Source organism: Calonectris borealis, chromosome 5 (assembly GCF_964195595.1).
Source record: "Calonectris borealis chromosome 5, bCalBor7.hap1.2, whole genome shotgun sequence".
Taxonomy (NCBI): domain Eukaryota; kingdom Metazoa; phylum Chordata; class Aves; order Procellariiformes; family Procellariidae; genus Calonectris; species Calonectris borealis.
The window spans coordinates 38,902,247-38,920,869 of record NC_134316.1 but is presented as its reverse complement, the minus strand read 5'-3'; the positions used below and the strand labels follow the sequence as shown (position 1 = coordinate 38,920,869).

Sequence of the window (18,623 nt, the reverse complement as noted above, 5' to 3'; positions counted from 1 at the left end):
GCAGGTGTGCAGTGATCTGCATACCAGCTTGTTTTATTGGAGCATCTGTGATGCAAGTAGATTAACAAAGAATGAAATACCATTAATGCTTAAAGGAGCAAAACTCAGAAAGAAAGAAAGAAAAGAAAAAACCTGTTAACACCAATGATATTTTTTTTAAGTTTAAAACAACACATTCTGAAGTGCTTAGATGGTTTTGAGTTATTGCAGGTATTTTGGGTGTGTGGGTTGTAGCCCAAGCTAAGAGACAGGAATCTTTGAGGATGAACAGCTTTGCTTCTTTTTGTGTCCTTGCAAACTGTTGTTTTCCTCCAAAAGTATTATTGCCCTAGTCCTTGTTTTGGACTGATTTGAAAATCGGTGAACAGCATATGCAAGCATTTTTCCTAGAAATGCCACAGTCAGACTTTTCTTGTTTCTTACAACTACCAAAACTTGAGAGGCAATGTTTAGCTGGTGTTTTATTTGCACCCATTTATAATTGTCTTCATTTACTCCTCTCAGAACTCTGTCTTTTGTCCATGTCATGAGTGTAATGACCTCATTCACACGACACTGATTTTTCTTTTCTTTGTAGGAGAGCTCTGATGTTGGTAGATAAACGTGTTCAAAATTGTATGCCATTTGTGTTATCCAGGAGCTCACTTGAGTCATACGGCTGTGGAAGGGAGGAAGGATAAGATACGCTAGATGGATCAAGCATGACTCTCAGCTGTTGGCTATAGAGATTTATGTGAGAGCAAAATTTATCCATTCTTCTGGTACAGGCATTCAGGCCCAGAATTTTAAAGGCAGTTTATTTATACACCTAACTCCCACTGACTTTACCCTAGTGTGTTTACATACAAATCATAAAATATATGAGAATCTCAAGTTGTGTCAGGGTACTGGCGGAGTTTCCATTCTTGTCAGCATTAGAATTTGGGAAATGTTGTTTAAATACTAAGGATTTATAGTTGCTAGACTGCTATGGAAAGTATCTTCTTGGATCTGAGGATACAGGAAGTATGGAAGGGCTTCAGGTACCCAAATGCATTTTTAAGTGTAGGAGCCTCAGAGGCTCAGAGGCGATGGGCAGCAGCAAAGAGACCCACAAAAAAACCACAAAACAATCCCGCCCTCCAAACTAAAATAGACCAGAAGCTTTTCTTGCCCAAGAATTGTTGCCTGTGTCACAATGATGAATGCTATCAGCTCTTTCCTTTTTTTCACTGTGCAGATAATGTGAGGCTCTATAACCCTTGTAGCTGTAAAATCAACTGCCTATTGCCCGCTTTAAAAAAGGCGGGGGTGGGGAGAAATAACTTGTACCCTGTGAATCAAACAAAAAGTGTCTTGACTCTGGCATGGCCTCAGACATTACATCACCACTCAGCCTTTTCTGTTGACATTACACTGGTATAGGAGAGTTTCAGGAATGCACCGCTCACGGTACTGCAGACTGCTCCAACTCCCTATAAAGTTACAGCCTTCATTATGTTGAAGTCTGTGTGCTAAATAGCCCTGGTTATGGACAACCCACTTTTTAGCAGGACAGAATTATTACATGAATGTAACCCTTCCAAGAACAGGATTAGCTGTGTAGGTGCCAGGGGTCTTATATGGTTGTGTATTGCCTTTGTAAAGAAACAGAACTTTTATTCTGTGTTCTTCTTTGTGTCATCTAACTTGAAGGCCATTTATCTCAGGAAGTAGTACTTACCCATGTCTAGCTTTAAAAACTAAAAAGAAGAAAGGGAATTATTCTTCTAAATAATATATTGTGAGTTTCCTGTGCACGGAAGACTTCTTAATGAATAGTAGCTTATTCCAGTCAGCATTTCTTAATATATGAAAAGCAGTCAGTGTGCTTGGATAAAAAGAAAATCAATGTCTTACTCTGTCTTAACTTGGCTTCTTCCAAGAATGACTGATGAGGTTGCATTTTGTTTTTTACTTTATCTAAATGGCAGTTTAAATCCCAGCTACATGCGTAACATTGCATACATATAAAATACATACATGAGTAATTTATCTGGCTATGAAATTATTTATTTATTTCTTCCCCATCGCTTTTGCTAATTGATATGGGAGGGTCGTACTGAAAATGACTCTTCAGAGTCAGGGTCTTGACAGAAAGGGCTGGGAGTTTTCGTTAACCCTTCTTATTCTGATCACCTCTGCCCCCATTCCCTGAGGCATCCTACCAGCCCTGTTTCCTATCTCCCTTCTCTTGTGCATTCCTGTAAGCCTTTGGGGGAGGTTTTTAGACCTCTGGGCAATAATGCATTAGCCCAAAGGGACCCATACTGAAGCTAAACTCTGGTGGAGTGGAACCCTGACTCAAGACTTTGAGGTTTGCAGGCTTCGTGTTCCTCATAGTGCATCACAGGAGATCTGCAGTTTAGTAGCATCCCTTGCAGGACTGGGGAGAGGGAAGGGAAGGGGGAGTGAGCAGGAATGCAGTGCTAAAAATGACACACAATGGGTGCTGCACTGACAGTGTTTCTTGTTGAGCTGTTAAAACTAGGCCTTGTCTAGACACTGAAAAAGTGACTATCAATTCTGGAGGATTTTGACTAATAGAATATTTGATTTAATGTGTATTTGAAAAAATAAAGTAACAGATGGCTGAAGAAGACGAGAGGGAGCAATTGGGGTACATGCAGTTTCAGCCATGTACAGAAGAGTTCCCTTCATAGGCTCAGCTAAACTTCTTGCTTTCTTTGGAACGTAATAGGAATATTTTCACTGCCATAGAAATCCACAGTAAGGGTTTCTAAGTTGCTTTTGTTCATGAATAAAATTACTGTTATGGCCTTTCTGCATGGCAAAAAGGCAGCTGTAAAAATGTTGATGGATTGTTCCTGATGATGCTTCTGTAAGCATTTAAAACTGCCCCACACAGAGTTGGCTGCTTATAAGATTAGGGATTTAGGGAGTGGGAATACAAATTTTTGGCTCTGAATTTTATGTACTAGAAGCAATTTGTGTTTCTCCAGTGTGCTGTGTCACAGCTTTTCTTTTTCCAGTTCATGAGATTGGCATGCTTCTTACTGAGGAACAAAGTTTCTGTTGTAGAAAGCCTTTGGACATACCTGTTTGATTCTCAGTCCAAGACAGAAAACTTTTAAGCTCTTTTTTGTGCGAGTTTCAACCTTCCTGAAAAACAGTCTCAAACAGTACAGGTTGCAAGCTGCTGTCCTGGCTAGTATGAAAAAAGACGTCTGTTTTCAAAGCAAACGTGTTTCTTAATACCGCAATGGTGTGAGCCCTAGTTGTAGATTACTCTTTAAATTTGTTAAATATTGCACAAAAGATATGATTTGCACCCCAGAATTTATTACAAAGCAAAGATAAAAGAATGGATAGGTATCCTTTGTTGTAGGTAAATGTTTTCTTAACCATAAGTTTTCCAAAACACATTTCAGAAATAGCTTTCCCAGTTATGTCTCTTCTTACTTTAGGTTTTGTCATTGAGAGACAGCAACAAGAGGTTAATAGCCTGCACAGGTGACTCCTCTTTACACCTTCCTGATCCTACATCCTGGTTAATTGCCTTGGGGTGAGGAACTTCTTAGTTGGTAACAATGAGAGCTTCTAAGAGGAGAAGAGGCAGCCACTCTGACTGGGGTTGCAGTCTGAGGCTACAACAAGGCAGTATGCTATTGAGAGAGGAGGTCCTGTACTTCACTTGGGCTGTACTGGCACTCACCTGACCCCTGTAGAAGCTGGTTGAAATTTATAAATGAGAAGAAATATATTGAATGACTGATGGCAATTTGTATGGGATTTTACTGTTCTAGCTACTGAACCAGACCACTGCTGTGTCACGAGCACTGATGCTGGCACAAGGGAGGGAACATACCTACCAAGGAGGTCAGCAGATGATCATTAGAGCAGCTTTTCAAGCTGTACTCAGTGGGAACTCTATGCTAAAAGCCTAGATTCATCAGCATAAAGGTAACAGCTCGACAGAAAGATCAGGAATTGCAAAGAGATGGAAATGCTTAACCAATTGACTGTTGTTTATTTCTTAATTGTTTAAGGAAAGGAAAGGAGTGCTCTGCTCTGTGGGAGATCCTGGTTTTTTCTTTTATTCCTCTGGTATTGGCTATCTCAAACAAGCTGTATTATCTTGCTGATTCCTTGTTTGTTTGCTTCTTGTTGCTTTTTGAATAGGAAAAGGTCTTCTCCTCTATAGATGTGTCCTTACCTTGCCTCCCCTCTGGTCAGTGGGTACTCTAACAATAGAAAGATGATTTGAAAACAAATTTGTGGGTTTTCTACCTGCAGGAAATGCAGACTTAACACTAAATTCTGATCAAATGGTAAATTAAGTATCAGTCACTTTTTAAAAATGGAGAAAATAGCAGGGGAAGTCTCATTTATAAGGAAGATGTATAGAGCAGTCTTGGCATCACAAAGGTCCAGAAGCAGCTATAAAAAAAATTTTGGTTCTGTTCTGTCAAATATTTTTCATGCAAAATATGTAACATATAGGAATTCATGGTTGTGATATTTTTTAATATATATGTGTGTGTGTATGGGTGACCTTTCTTACTTTTTGCTTTTATTTATTTATAGCGTGCTTTCTCATCCCCTTTGAAATAGTTCCATGAGAAGCAGATCGTGGTGATGATATTGGAATTTTGTTGGGTTCAAGGATGAGTTCCCATTTGGGTTTCCTGATGTTTAGTAGGGAGGTGTAATTATGGTACTGCTTTGCTCTCAGTGGCTACTTCCAGGGTCTCTCTCTCCCCTCTGTGTGGCTGCCTGTTTGTAAAAGAATATTTCTAGGCAGTCCATAATTCTGGAACCCTCAGGTCCTCTATGAAATTCAAAATTGGCCATTAGGCTTAAAAGTTCTTGGAGATGGAGAGATGCCACAAAGAACAAAATAGCATAAGCCCGGTTTCCTTAGGAAATCTTTCCTCCTTGGAAAAATACACAGTTTTTATGTTCTTCATGTAAATGGATTCCTTCTCCAAAGTGCTGATTGCTATGAATTTCAATCTCTTGGACAAATAATCAATGTTTTTCAGACTTCAGTGATGCTTCATGTCAAACTGTGGTTTCCTCAGTGCATATCCCACCACAGAGAAGATGTGCAAGGCAGCTTTTCTTATCTGCTCAAGAGGAGTTAAAACTTCAGCCTAGCAGACTGCCACCAATCCAGATTCTTTATCTGTTGTCATAGGAAAAAAAGTAAAAGCCTACACGCCACCCATGAGTTATATTATGTTACAGGCAATATATGGAGGGACTGTACATCCTGCCTCTTAAAGGAGCTGTGCAAAGCACCAGCAAAACTGTTTCAAATTTGGATGCCTCTGTGCTTCTTCCCCAGCGTGTGGATTTTGCATTACTTCAAGAAGCTAAGGGACAGCTTGCTAAAAGCCCGAGAAAAATTCTGTCTACTCTGATCTTTTCTGTCCCAAGTTTCACTGGCCCCTCTGAGGAGAGGACAGACATGCTTAAGTGAGTGGGAATTGACATTTAGGAAGTTTAGTCTCTTTCAGAGCTGATTTGTTAGTAAAGCTGTAAGCAGCAGCATGGAATTTGAGTCTCTCTAACAAGCATTTTCCTGTTAGTAACTTAGCAGCAATCACTTTTCAAATGGTTATCATCTCTGTACCGTTACCCATGGTCTCATTCATCAATTTACAATTAGATGGTGATGGTGCTTTTTGGTTTGTGCTTTCAAGACAAATTCTACCACATTCTTCTTGTTCTCCCCTACATTAGTAGGGCCATTCAAAAGATTTGCTGATACTTTTGGGAAAACGATCCATGTCTGCTGGTCCCTTGTCTAGGCCAAAAGCTTAAAAATGTCTCTGATATAGGTCATAAGTAAGAGGACGTTTTATGGAAACAGGAAATGTGGATGTTGAAACTGTAAAATCAGGTTTGATTGAGATACAATTTTATTGAAATACTCAACATTCAGTAGCACCTGAGGAAATGTAGCTTGTGGGATTTTGAAAGCTTTCAAACTGGCAGTGGTAAGACCAAAAATAAATTCCCCAGAGTGGTAGTTCTCTGCAAAATGCAATGTTAATGCTACTGTTACGAGACTATAGCAGCAGCAGATTAGATCTCTATTTATTTATGTCAACTGCTGTAATTTCCTTGGGGAAAGAGAAAATGAGAAGAGTTACAGTGGAATGAGTGGGGAGCACTAGTCCAAAGTAATTCTGCCAGATTCCTGATGATAGTTCGTTTTAAGCATTTTATGCGTACTTGAAACTCAGACTGAATTTGTGTTTTCTCCAGCAGCAGACTAACCACGCCTGAGAGTTTTCTTCCTTCTAAGGCAAACTTCTGAATCAGCAGCTTGTAGTCATCTGGAGGCCTTTTCCTGTCATTGTTGCTAACAGCTAGACATAGAAGCTGATTCTTCCCCTCTGAAAAAACTCCATTAATTATTAGCAACTGTTTTTCTGTTTAATCTCATGTTCATGTGAATATTGTGAATGTTGATTTCCGAAGTCCTGGTCAGATACAGCAGCAAAAATGCAGACAATGAAACAGGTGGTTTTAATATTGGTCTCTCCCCCCAGACATCTGAGCATCTGAGCTCCTTGCGCAGTGCCTGGTCTGATTCAGAATTCAGCACTGCACTGGTTCTCGGGGTTATGTTCTGCTCGGAGTTTGTCTTTTGGTGGGGGAGAGTGCACACCGTCTTAGCCATTTACTTGTCTCTGTGAATGTGCATGTTTTTGCTTCTCACTGGCTAGCCTCTGTGATTTGATTATCTGGGCTTTTGTTCTAAAGTGAGTGAGTAGAAGGTACTCTGCTAGGAATTATGTTTTGCATGTCCCCTCAGGACCAAAAATCTTTGGCCACAATTAAAGTGGAGTCTAAGCATATGCAGCATGACATTCTTTCATCTGCCCCACCCCAACCCCTTCTTTTTCTTTCCTTTCTGTTGCTTCCTTTTAAAAAGTCTACTCCGCTCTGTCAGGATTTCAGCCTTATTAACTAGGGCTTGGTGCATTTCATAGCAACTATTTCTTTGAATTTTCTAGTAGTATGGACTGACTTTCGCATTTTCTCAATCCTTATTCTCCAACTTTCAACTAGTGTGGAAAACCATTGGCTTATTGTTACACTAATAATGAATACATCAAAGAAAAATATTCAGAGATGATCATGTAAATGTCCTAGTAACATCAGTCCAGCTGTGCTCTCCAGAGGCCTTGGGTTCCCATTGTCTTGTGCAGAGAGTACTAATTGGAATTGAGTTTCTCTTTCAAATGTCATGCAAGAGGCGTGTTTCTGGCTTTAGCAGCTTGGGTGTCTGCTCTTGAAGCTTCAGCTGGCACATCCTTCTTGCAATAGTTGCAGTCATGAAGTTGTGCTTCTGGCAGTCTCTTGGTCTCTGTCTGAAAAGCCATGTTCTACTGCTGAGCCCCCTATCACCTGGTCTTACAGAAAAAGACAAAAAGAATGCATTTGGGGATTCAATTCTACATTGTGAGAACAGCAGGAAAACGTGTACCCCAGAGGTATCTTAACAGGGAAAGAGAGTGGAAAACAATGCTGGCTGCCACTGTGGCAGCAGGGAATGGCAGAGATACCAAATAGTTGGATATTTTGTGGAATATGATCTATTTCTGATAATTATTGGCAGAGCTATCGAAATAAAATTTAAATTTATATAAAAAGTTTGCAACTTGCAGCCCGTTACTTACAACATCAAACTGGTGTGGATGACTTAATCAATTAATGCTTTTGGCACTTACTGGTCACTGTCTCAGTTGCAAGATTAAACCCATAACCATTTCTTCAGAACGGCTGAGATCCTGAGCTGAGCTTTGTTCTGTGACTAGACATAAATTGCAGTGCAGATGCTTTATTCATTCCTACTTATTTTCTCCTAATTCACTCCAGAATACTTTGGCCAAGTGTATTTGATGGGTGCAAATGTCGTTAGGCTAGAAAATGGTAATGGAGCGAAGGACTTTGTGGTGCTCTTAAGTAGGTAGGAACTATCTCAATTGGAGATAGCTGGATTTAGTGTCTCCACCATTGAGACATTCAAAAGCCATCTGGATGTGGTCCTGAGCAGTTGGCTCTAGGTGACCCTGCTTGAGCAGGGTGGTTGGACCAGATGACCTCCGGAGGTCCTTTCCAGCCTCAGCCATTCTGTGATTCTGTGAATTACTTTAAGATACTTTGCCAATTTCTTTCTTTAAATTCCCCAAATTGTGACCACCTGAATTTATGCAAGTCCTTGTGCTGAACTGCAGCTTATGCCTCTGTCTATGTGGCCTAAGTTTGTCTTCCCATTGGAGTTTTCATGAAGCGGTGATGTGTGATGGAGTGTAAAGGTTTCAGATGGACATTTTCCTGACACTGCCCCCCTCCCCCCCGCTCCCCTCTTCCCATCCCCCAACCCAAAATCAACCCCAATCCACCAAGACAATTATTTCCCTTTTTACTTTGATAATCTTTGAAAAAAAATGAATTAGAAGAGAGCTCTGGAGGTCATCTGACTTAAGCTGCTTCTCAGAGCAGAGCATCTTCAAATTCAGATTAGGTTGCTCAGGGAATTGTCTAGGTAAATTTCGGATTTGCAAGGGTGGAGATTCCACCACCTTTCTGGGGCCGAATTGCAGTGTTTGTTACGCTTCTCCTGAACATGCTGTTCTTTTGTGCTCAGCTGGAATTTCCCTTGCTGTGACCTGTGACTGTTGCTTCCTGAGCATCCACTGCATGCCTCTGAGAAGAGTCTGTCCCTGGCTGCTCTGTATTCCTTCAGACAGTGGGAGATTGTTGAGGTCCACTCTGTCCCTTCACTTTCTCTTCTTCTGGCTAAGTAAGGCCAGTTGCCTTAGCTTTTCCTCGCAGGTCATGTGCCTTCGGCCCCAGCGGCCATCCTCCACTCTCTGTCCGATTCCTTAGTGTCACTCTTGTATCAGGGGACCCAAACCAGACACAGTACTCCAGGTGTGGCCTCAAAAGTGCCAGCTAAGGGGAATAATCACTTGTCTTGACCTCCTGGTTACACTCTTGATAGTGCAGTCAAATTGCCATTAGTCCACATCGCTGCGAGGGCGCTCTAAATTTTGCTATCTCCAAAGCAAGACAGAGTATACTCGGATCAGTGGTCTTTGCAGGTAGTATGTTCTTGTTCAGTGGGCAATGATACTGCAGATTTCCTAGACAATTGGCCATTGAGTCTTACAGGATACACAGTGTGTTCCTCTGTAAATCAGTGTGGAAACTGATTTGAAGAGTCTCACAGACACTTCGTTCCTTGCACGTACGTAACGTGTTTTTTCTGTGTTGTGTGCCTGGTGCAGGATATCTGAAATCTGTCACTTTGGGGCCTGTTATTGTTGGTAGGTTTGTTTGATTTATGATGTAAAGTGCTAAATGACTCTCATGTTGAGGAGTTGTTAGAACTTGTTTGGTTTAAAAAAAAGAAAAGGGCGTTATGGTCATAAATTCAAGATATTGAGCTTTCTAGCTGTTTTAGAAGTCTCCATTTTTCCCCACGTCTTAGGCAAACCAGTTGCTGCTTCAACTACACAATTCGGTAAAAAATACTAACAATTGGCAACATCTTCATAACTTTAAACAAGACTTTATTTTTCCATGTAGCATTTCTTGTGTAACAAAACATATTAGAGGTGCTTTCTTTCTGATTGCTGGGAAGTTACCTATATGAGCCCTAATCTGTGTATTTTTGGCACAGTGGCTCAGCCTGCTGTGGGTTAACATTTATGAGCAGTCAAATGAATGGAAGCACATATTCCTGGCACCGTCAGGTCAGTTTGGCAGAGGTAGGATGCCTAAGTGCTTAAACATGTTGGCTTGTAGAAAAAACGTTCTGGCTTGGAAAGGGTGGGTCTATGAGTGATGCAGCACTAGTGTGCACAAGTTTTTAAAGGAACTTTTGTTTGATCAGTGCTTCTTATCTGTCAGAAAATGAGCAGAATTGCATTCATAAGTGCTTACTCACATCCTACATCCTTAAAAATAAGAGAAAAAAGAATGGTTCAATTGTGACAGTAGGAAACCAGAGAGGGGATTTTAGTGGTTGGCTATTGCATTTTTGTGGCTGGAAACATCCAAACACTGCACGAACGTAATTAGCATTGCAAACAGAATATATGCAAATTTATAGTATGTATATAGAACAGTTTTCTCTGTGTTAGTGTATGTTTTTTGTTTATTTGCTTCTCAGTCCTGTGTTATTCCAGGACTTGTCTCCTCACTGGTTGATGTTACTTTGCCTGATGAGTTTTTGTATCCTTGGAGAATGAAAGACAGAAACCAGTTACATTTGAGTCAAACAAAACAGAATTTGTCTCCTATCAAAGGTTAGAAAAGGGACAAACTTGCTCCATTTCTTTCTTTTTCTCCCTTCCCTCTACCCTAATAATAATAATAAAATGAAAAATTTCTTGACTGTATTGATTAAGCAGAAGCCTTAAGTCAGCTGAGGGCTAGAGATTTACACTATCTACACTAATATAACTGGAATTGGAATCTGCCCTTGGTTCCACTACATGTCATCTCATCTCTAATTTGGGAGAGAAATAAATGACAGGGAATACAGTTTATTGGAGAAGAGATATTTGGAGACAAGGCACAGTTTGTGGCCTCTTGTAACTGAGAGGCGTAAGCTTTTTACCATACCAAATGTCACCTGTCATTCCAGTGCATGTTTGTAGTATATTAAGCTACTTCAAATTGCATATTGCCTAAACTTCTGTACAATAAAGAGATTGCTTATCATTCATGCACTGTCGAAAAAGGGCAGCCTTCCATCTCCTCAGAGTAACTATAACCAGGAAAAAAATGAACAGTATGATAAATGTGGGTTTTTTTAAACCGTTTGACACTAGCTTTGGTTTTGTTCAGTGTTCAAGATTATCCTCAGTGACTGACTTTTGACGGTCTTAGTAGACTGATGAGCCAGACATGTTTGTGTGTAATGACATGCTAGCTCTCTTCTTAGGTATGCGTTTGATGGAGTGTTCCTTGTTAGTTCAGGAGATGAGAAAAAAGGATGAAAGACTTTGACATTAAAAAAAGACCATAGTTGCAGGCTCCAAGATATGAGAGTTTGAACTAGACACGCTTGTATTAAAGCCAACCACAATCCATAGCCTTATTTAGCAAAGAAAACATACATTTTGGGCAGTAGGATTAGATACCTGAAGCATGCTTTTGAATTTTGGTCTGTTCATATGCATGCAACGTTTTTGTGCTGGCAGCTCACCCCCATTTAAGGGTAAGTTGATCAGTGAGTACAAATTATCTTTTTTTCTCATTTTTGGTTTGGAGAAACTAGATCAACAATAAAATAACATAATTCAGGTGATACTTTGTGGTAAACTGCTTTTATTTTCATTCCTAACAGTACATCCTTTCGGGCTCTGATGACTTCAATTTGTATATGTGGAGGATTCCTCCAGATCCAGAAGCAGGTAAGTTTTGTTGGTTTGTAATTTGGGGCCAGGGGGGACAGGTGTCTGACAAATACTAGTTAGGTTTTTTGAAAAATCGCTGTTCTTGCTCAGCCTCTGAATCTAGAGTAATTCTGATGAAAGCTGGGTGGGGAGAGTTTACAAATGCCTAATCCAATCTCTGGATAACAATGGTCAATGCCATCTGAATCTTTTATCATACTGATTTTCTTTTTATTTCTCTTCTCATATAAGGATCATTTAAATCTTCTAGATGAGCTCATAAAGAGAAAGAGCTGTGGCTGAAGCAGGGTGTGTCTTTCTTCCCTCTTGTCTACCAACTCTGCTGCTTCTAAGCTGATCTCAGTTCACTGAAGAACTTAGGATCTGTTACTAAATTTCATTTCATAATGAAGCTTGCAGCATAAAATGGTGCTGGGTTCACAGGCTGCTCCTTACAGCTCCAGTGCGTTGGCCTCTCTTCCCCCCTTTTTTTCCTCTTGCACCAAAACCCTTCCACTGATTTCTAATGCAGAGCAGTTATGCTCTTTTATTTCTGGGTGGAGGAGCACTATCAGCTGGTGGAAATGACCACTTTTGACTCATTCATGACCCTTTCCCGTGCTGGGGCAGACGTGCTAAGCAAATAGCACTAGCTCAACTCCGTGTGAAAGTATAGGAGAGAGGTGTTAAAGAAAAGCAGCAATGTGTGGGATGTAACAGTAGCATTGTAGATGCCACAGTTGGTCAGTGCCTAATTTGATATTGTCTAGTATTGTGTAGGGTTTGGCAATACGACACTCTAAGCCATACAACGTCAGCATATCTCTTCTGTTGAAACAAATCACTGTGCTTTTTTAGAAGGGTGTTGAATCTTGATTGAAAGACTCAAGACTTTAGGAAATGTACTACTGTTTCTATTTTTAATGGCTCTGACAGTTTAAACTGTACATTTTAGTGGTATTAAGTACAACTTTGCCCCTGTACTCGGCACTGGTGAGGCCGCACCTCAAATACTGTGTTCAGTTTTGGGCCCCTCACTACAAGAAGGACATGGAGGTGCTGGAGCGTGTCCAGAGGAGGGCAATGAAGCTGGTGAAGGGCCTGGAGCACAAGTCTGATGAGGAGCGGCTGAGGGAACTGGGGTTGTTTAGCCTGGAGAAGAGGAGGCTGAGGGGAGACCTCATCGCGCTCTACAACTACCTGGAAGGAGGTTGTAGTGAGGTGGGTGTTGGTCTCTTCTCCCAAGTAACTAGCGACAGGACAAGAGGAAATGGCCTCAAGTTGCGCCAAGGGAGGTTTAGATTGGACATTAGGAGAAACTTCTTTACTGAAAGAGTGATCACGCCTTGGAACAGGCTGCCCAGGGAAGTGGTGGAGTCACCATCCCTGGAAGTATTTAAAAGACGTGTAGATGAGGCGCTTAGGGACATGGTTTAGTGGACATGGTGTGTTGGGTTGATGGTTGGACTCGATGATCTTAGAGTTCTTTTCCAACCTCTATGATTCTATGATTCTAACTGAGTGCTATCCTGTGGTCTCAGGTGCTTTAGCAATAGTGAGAGCAAATTACAAGCTGTGTTAGAGGTAAAATGAAAATATTTTGTTTCATTTTCAAAGGCTGTTAATCACAGCTGTGTAATCCACAGCTGAGAGGATGACTAGCCTCTAAAAGGTTTGGTTAATGGCAGGGTTTTGAGGAAAATGCCATTCTAAGTTTGGATTGCTTATTTAACCAACATTTGATGTTGCAGTCTAGAAGTCCTGAAGATGGTCCTGCTATAAATATACCAGTACCTTGGCCTTCTATCTTTGTGTAGGCTTTATAGAGACTTCTCCCTGCTTTCCTTTTAATTTGTCTGATTTCCTTTTACACCTGACACTGTTTTACTGCTACTTACGGAATTTTCTCTTAGTTAAAACAAAGGTTACATACATTTAAATTAGTTATTTATCTGGAAGTTTTATGTGTGGACTGTAGAATTACATTTTACGCATGTTACTATACCTGTCCTAACTCCATTTTTAAATTCTGGATTTGGGGTTTTGTGTTTATCTGGCTGTGATGCTCTTGAAAACTTTTTTCCCAGGCAGCTGCAGATGACAAACTTTTTACCTGGGACCTTTGCACAAAGAGTGATAGCTAGAATTACCAAAAAACAATGTCATATGTGTTTTGGTCAGCTTTCTTGTTTCTGGTTCTTGTAACTTGAGGAAGGGTGTCAGTAAACTTGCAACATTTCCGTTACAAAATTAATTACCTAATGTCAATTGCCCTCAGTGGTTGCCTAATGGATCAGAAGATCCTGTAGTAGGAATATGTATGTCTTGAGCAGTTCTCTTATTCAAACATTTTAGCTAAAGTCATGAGCCTTGTTTTGTTAGACCTAAAGATTCAGCTTCTGTGGCAAATAACTTATTGGCCATCCAAACCACCTGTGATAGGCTTATTGAAGCTGCTCTTTTCTTCATTCAGCTCATTTTGAAGGGTTGTGCCTGTTTTGAACGTGATGAAACATACTTTCTTAAATCTCATCCTGTGGTTCAGAGTAATTTTTCAGCTGGAGCGGTAGCTGTGCTTCCTTCTTGGAGAAAGAGTCTTGCTGTAGGGATGTGGAGACCTTGGAAAGCTTCTGCTTCAATGGAAAACTCCTTGTTCTCATGTTCTAGCTTAAAATAGGAGTGTCTTTGGGTCTGTGATCTGAGGGGGTGGAATGTGGTCTTTCATTTAAAATATTGTACAGACTAGACAGGATGATGTAATGTCCTGTACTGCTGGTTGGTATTTTAAATAAAAATATCTCTCTAACTGATTTCTACTAACTGATTTCTACTTTCTGGTTGAATTCAGACATTGTGTTGCTATAAATATTTATGATACAACTCCCTTAAATTGTATCAGCTATTTGTAAATAGCAACTTTTTTTGCAAGCGTAAATCTTTTTACAGAGCTGCATCCTAACGACTCTGAAATAGAGTATTTTTCTTAAGTACAGGTGCAGCAAGTACTAGCTATCTAATGGGTAGCAACATTACTATACAAAAGATGAAGAGAAGTGGGAAGGAACACACCAGTCAGACAACTGCAAACGTATTTCAGGTTGGAGGAATGCGGTTACCTGTGTTGATATTTTGCCAGGAAAATGGAACAAATTCTGCTGTTTTTTTGCAAATAATCATAATTTAGTCCTCCCAGTTGGTTGCATGGAGTCATTCCCCCTCAGCTGGAAACTCTGCCAGCGGTTTTGTTCGGTCCTGTTATTAGACAGGATTTACTCGGGTGGGGGGGGGGAAGGTATGTGAAAAAAGGTATTTCCTAAATTGCTTAGGAAGCTATTCTGTTGAAGAGTTTTATTGGCTGTCTCCGTCCACAATCTTGGATTATTCTGAATAGGCCAGGATTTCCTATGCCAGAAGGTTGGTTGCTTTTTTACCACCTTTTGTCCTTTCTTGAAGGTGGAATATTTTGCTCATTTTTCCACTTTCTTCTCCATCCAAGTACTACCCAGCTTTCCACTGTGCTTCCCAAGTAATCGCCAATTGTTTGGTGAATTTTTTAGCCAATTTCCCCTTTAAAATGTATATCCCGGTTTTCTTCAGAGGCAGAGTTTCTAGCAAAATTAATACATTGGTCTGGCAGAAGAAAAGCAGTCTTGGTTTTCCACAGCTTTTACTTGCTCCAAGGCAAGCTAGAAGTGAGAAGAGACATTGGCCCTACATGACCTGCCCAGCAAGACTGTTAACATATAAGCACTTCAGGCAGTATTTAAACCTGACTCCTATAAACATGGTCTCTTAGCTGGTAAAGAATCCCTGCTCAAGACAGAACCTGACATGTCTTGTGGGGTAATAGAGGGCTTAGTAGACCAAATGTTTTGCAAAATGGAGTTTACATTCCTCACCCACTACTCTGAATCATCTTTGCAACTCAGAGCTTGTCTCTTGCTTTTGAAATATTGCTCAAAGATGCTGTGTGAGGGATATGATATTTATTTGCAATTGAGAAAACAGTTGGGGAACCTTCAGTTTACGTGAGCAGGCTGTCACCAGGCTTCTGAAAAACTTCACTAAATCAGAACAGCAAACTCCATTTCAAAACCTCTTTTTAATTGTCTTTGACTGTAACTGCTAGCAAGAAAGGGCCTGTCATTGTGGTCCAGTTACTGAACTAATTGCACCAATCTTCAGCAGAACTGATGCAATTTTTCTTCCCTTTTCTTCTCTTCATTGGGCATTGTAAATGCAGACACCTCTAGGCTTGAAGAAGTCAGCAACAGATCTTTTCACAACATTTGAAGAGGGTTATCTCATTGGAGACAGCTTGTGGTTTAAGTTCTCAAAGTTCCAGGCTGATAAGTGAAGATGAATAATAGATGATTAAGTGTTTCTTAATGTCTTTGGCTTTTTTTGAGATTTTTGTATATGTGCACGCATGCATATATACGTTCCAGTTGAGTTGGGGCGGGGGGAAGCCATCTGGCCCAATGGGGAGCATGCTCTGGAAGGTTTGTATTTTTAAAAAAATTGATTTTTCTGAGGTGTGGTCTTGGGATCTAAACTGTTTTACTTTTAGGCCTGTCGTTTGTCTCTTCCTTCAGGTCAGTGTTGACCATAGTGTGCTATGGAACAGTTGTTTGATTATCACAGCAGTGGTGGGGCAGTGTAGAAGAATACTCCACTTGTATTCAGTGGAGTTTAGACTGGTCTCCGTGTCATGTGGATTGTAATACCAGAAACCTGTGGAAGCGTTGTGGCTAGATGGCATCTATCAGAAAACAAGGTGGTGTTGCGTGCTTTGTAGTGCTGTAGCCAAGCGGAGGAAGATTCGGCATCTGTGAGTGTTTCTCTCACCAGCCTTAGCATGTTTGATACCTAATTTAGCACTAGAAGGCTGAAGATAACACTGAGCACTGGGAGAGGCTGGAGAAGCCTTGGTCCTCAGCAACTAGCCATCTGATCAGACCAAAGCTCCTTTCTCTTTATTGTATTGAACATGTTTGCAGGTACCAGTACGAAATAAATGCACAGGCAAGCAGTTTTCACACCTCCATTTAAAAAAAAAACAAACAGCTATTGGTTGTGTGATAATTTCACTTATTTTATTCCCTTTATGTTCGGAAAGCATAGTTGTTGGTGGTAATTTGCATGCTTCCAGTAACCATTGTAAAAAACATTGTGACCTATGCAGTTAAACATAGCAAAAGAGCAATCTCTCTTGGACCAGGAGAGGGGACAGAGTGGAAAGGGTGTGCCAAAGTTTATTTCTATGGTAATTTTGTCTTAGCTTTCATATTGTTGCTCAACTCTACTGGTGATAACAATGGTGGGAGGGTTGGTATAGGTAAGGCGTAGATAGATATGGCAGATACTTAGCAGCAACAAAAGAAGGGAGAAAAAATACATCCAAAAATAGCCACTACCACTACAGCTTTCTACATGTCCTTTAGATGTTTAAATATGAATTTTTTCTTTGGCTTCTGGAACCTCTGCAGAAGTACAAGACCACCACGTGGCTGGTTCTAGGCGTAGGCTAGGCAAAGTGGGTGATTGCCTGGAAGAGCAGGTTGCCTGCGGCAGGTGCTGACGCCAGCCCACTGCTCCCTGTGCTTACGCTAAAGCCCTGCGAGGCCACGCTGATCCTTTCAGCTGGCCTGGGAGGTGGGGGTGGGTTCGAAGGTGATGAAGGAAGCAGTCTGCAGATGGATTGGAGCTGCTTTCCTACGGGGAGACACTCCCTTTCGCTTCCTCTTATAGTAGCAGAAGTACTAAGCTGGAGTCCCCTGGTGCCTCCTCCAAACTGTCTCCTCTTACCATGCTGGGAGGAGAAGGGATCTTGGCCAGCCCTTGCTGTTCTCACCCCATCTTTGATGTGGCCAAAGTCAGTTTTGCCTGTGGTGCTGAGAAACCTTGAAGTTGCTCTGGCTGCTGCCAGACCTGGCGTCAGATTCCTGGTCCCACTAGAAGGGATGCTGCCAGGCCCTGTGCTCTCAGGACAAGAGTGCTTATGTTTAAATCTAGTTTCTCTACAGACAGATCTCTGAGGAGCAAAGCCATCTGCTGGCATGCACTGTACGAAACAAGTACAGGTGTGTTAGTGACCAGAGAGACACTTTTTAAGGAGTCTAAACATAATCTGCTGCACTGAAGGCAGAGGCCCTATATGCTATGCATGTTTACTTGCATTGTGATGTGCATTTGCTTTCCAATCTATGGTATCTCTCTTCCGTTAGCGCATCATGACTTCATAGGTTTCAAATGCAGGGCAGTGGCCCACAGTCTAAATGTGTCCCAGATTATTATTAATGAAAACTAAATTAATTTAAAAGAGCTTTCTACTGTAGTGCCAAGTACTACAGCGGAATGGTATGCTATGGCACACTGGCAGCAGCTGCAAATATCTGGTTCTTCTCAGGAGTTTTCAGCACTTTGAGTAATTCACAAGGCTTGTATGAAGTTATGCTTTAGTCTGTGGAACGTCTTTCTACCTTATATGAACAACCAGTGGGACTTCTTTTTCAGTGTCCTAGATATAAAGGACTTACTCTTAATGAGGTCATTTAATTCCTCTGTTACAGAGCCAGTGGAGGATTGTTCCTTACCCCAGCAAGTTCTCTGGCGCTTTGACAGTTTTTTAAATGTTTGGAACAGCGCAGCTTCCGTTAGTTTAGAGACTGTTCTACATTCGTACAGGATTTCTGCACTAGGGCACTTTCCCTAATAATCTATCACTTCCCTTTTTTCCTTATCCTTCAAATAATTCATTCTTTTGTTGTTTTTTTTTTTTTAAATGCTGCTATGTGTTGTGGAACTTGTGCATGGCAAGTCAGATTGCTGTCCAAATATCTCACTCTCCTTCATTATGATTTATTAGTGTTTTTTAAAATGTGTTGGTATATACCGTCCCGCATGTTCTTAATACGTGACATGTCAACTCATTTGCATAAATATTTACAAAAACACATAATTAACAAGGATTTCATTAGCATAATATTTAAAACATACAATAATAAGGCAAACCAAGAAGTAATCACTTTGGCAACTTAATAGACATCTACTACTTCAAAGCATTGTATTTTTCCTTCCTTCTGTCTGTATTGGAGCCTGTAGATATGCCTTGTCAAACGCGTGTAGAGGAAATCTGTTTTAAAATGTACACTTCAGATTTAGCCTTTTATAGGTTATTTCTTTCAGCTGGTCAGATATAGTAGGATATTATTG

General features: G+C 40.7%; 1 protein-coding gene across 6 annotated transcripts in view; it reads left to right on the top strand.

The window, feature by feature from the left end:
- Positions 1-18,623, top strand: part of DCAF5 (DDB1 and CUL4 associated factor 5) — a 77,729-nt gene that overhangs the window by 43,706 nt on the left and 15,400 nt on the right. For all 6 annotated transcript variants that reach the window (XM_075151917.1, XM_075151919.1, XM_075151923.1 and 3 more), the window contains one exon: positions 11,360-11,426. In XM_075151917.1, coding sequence (XP_075008018.1) covers positions 11,360-11,426 — 67 coding nt within the window. The remainder of the gene's footprint in view (positions 1-11,359; positions 11,427-18,623) is intronic.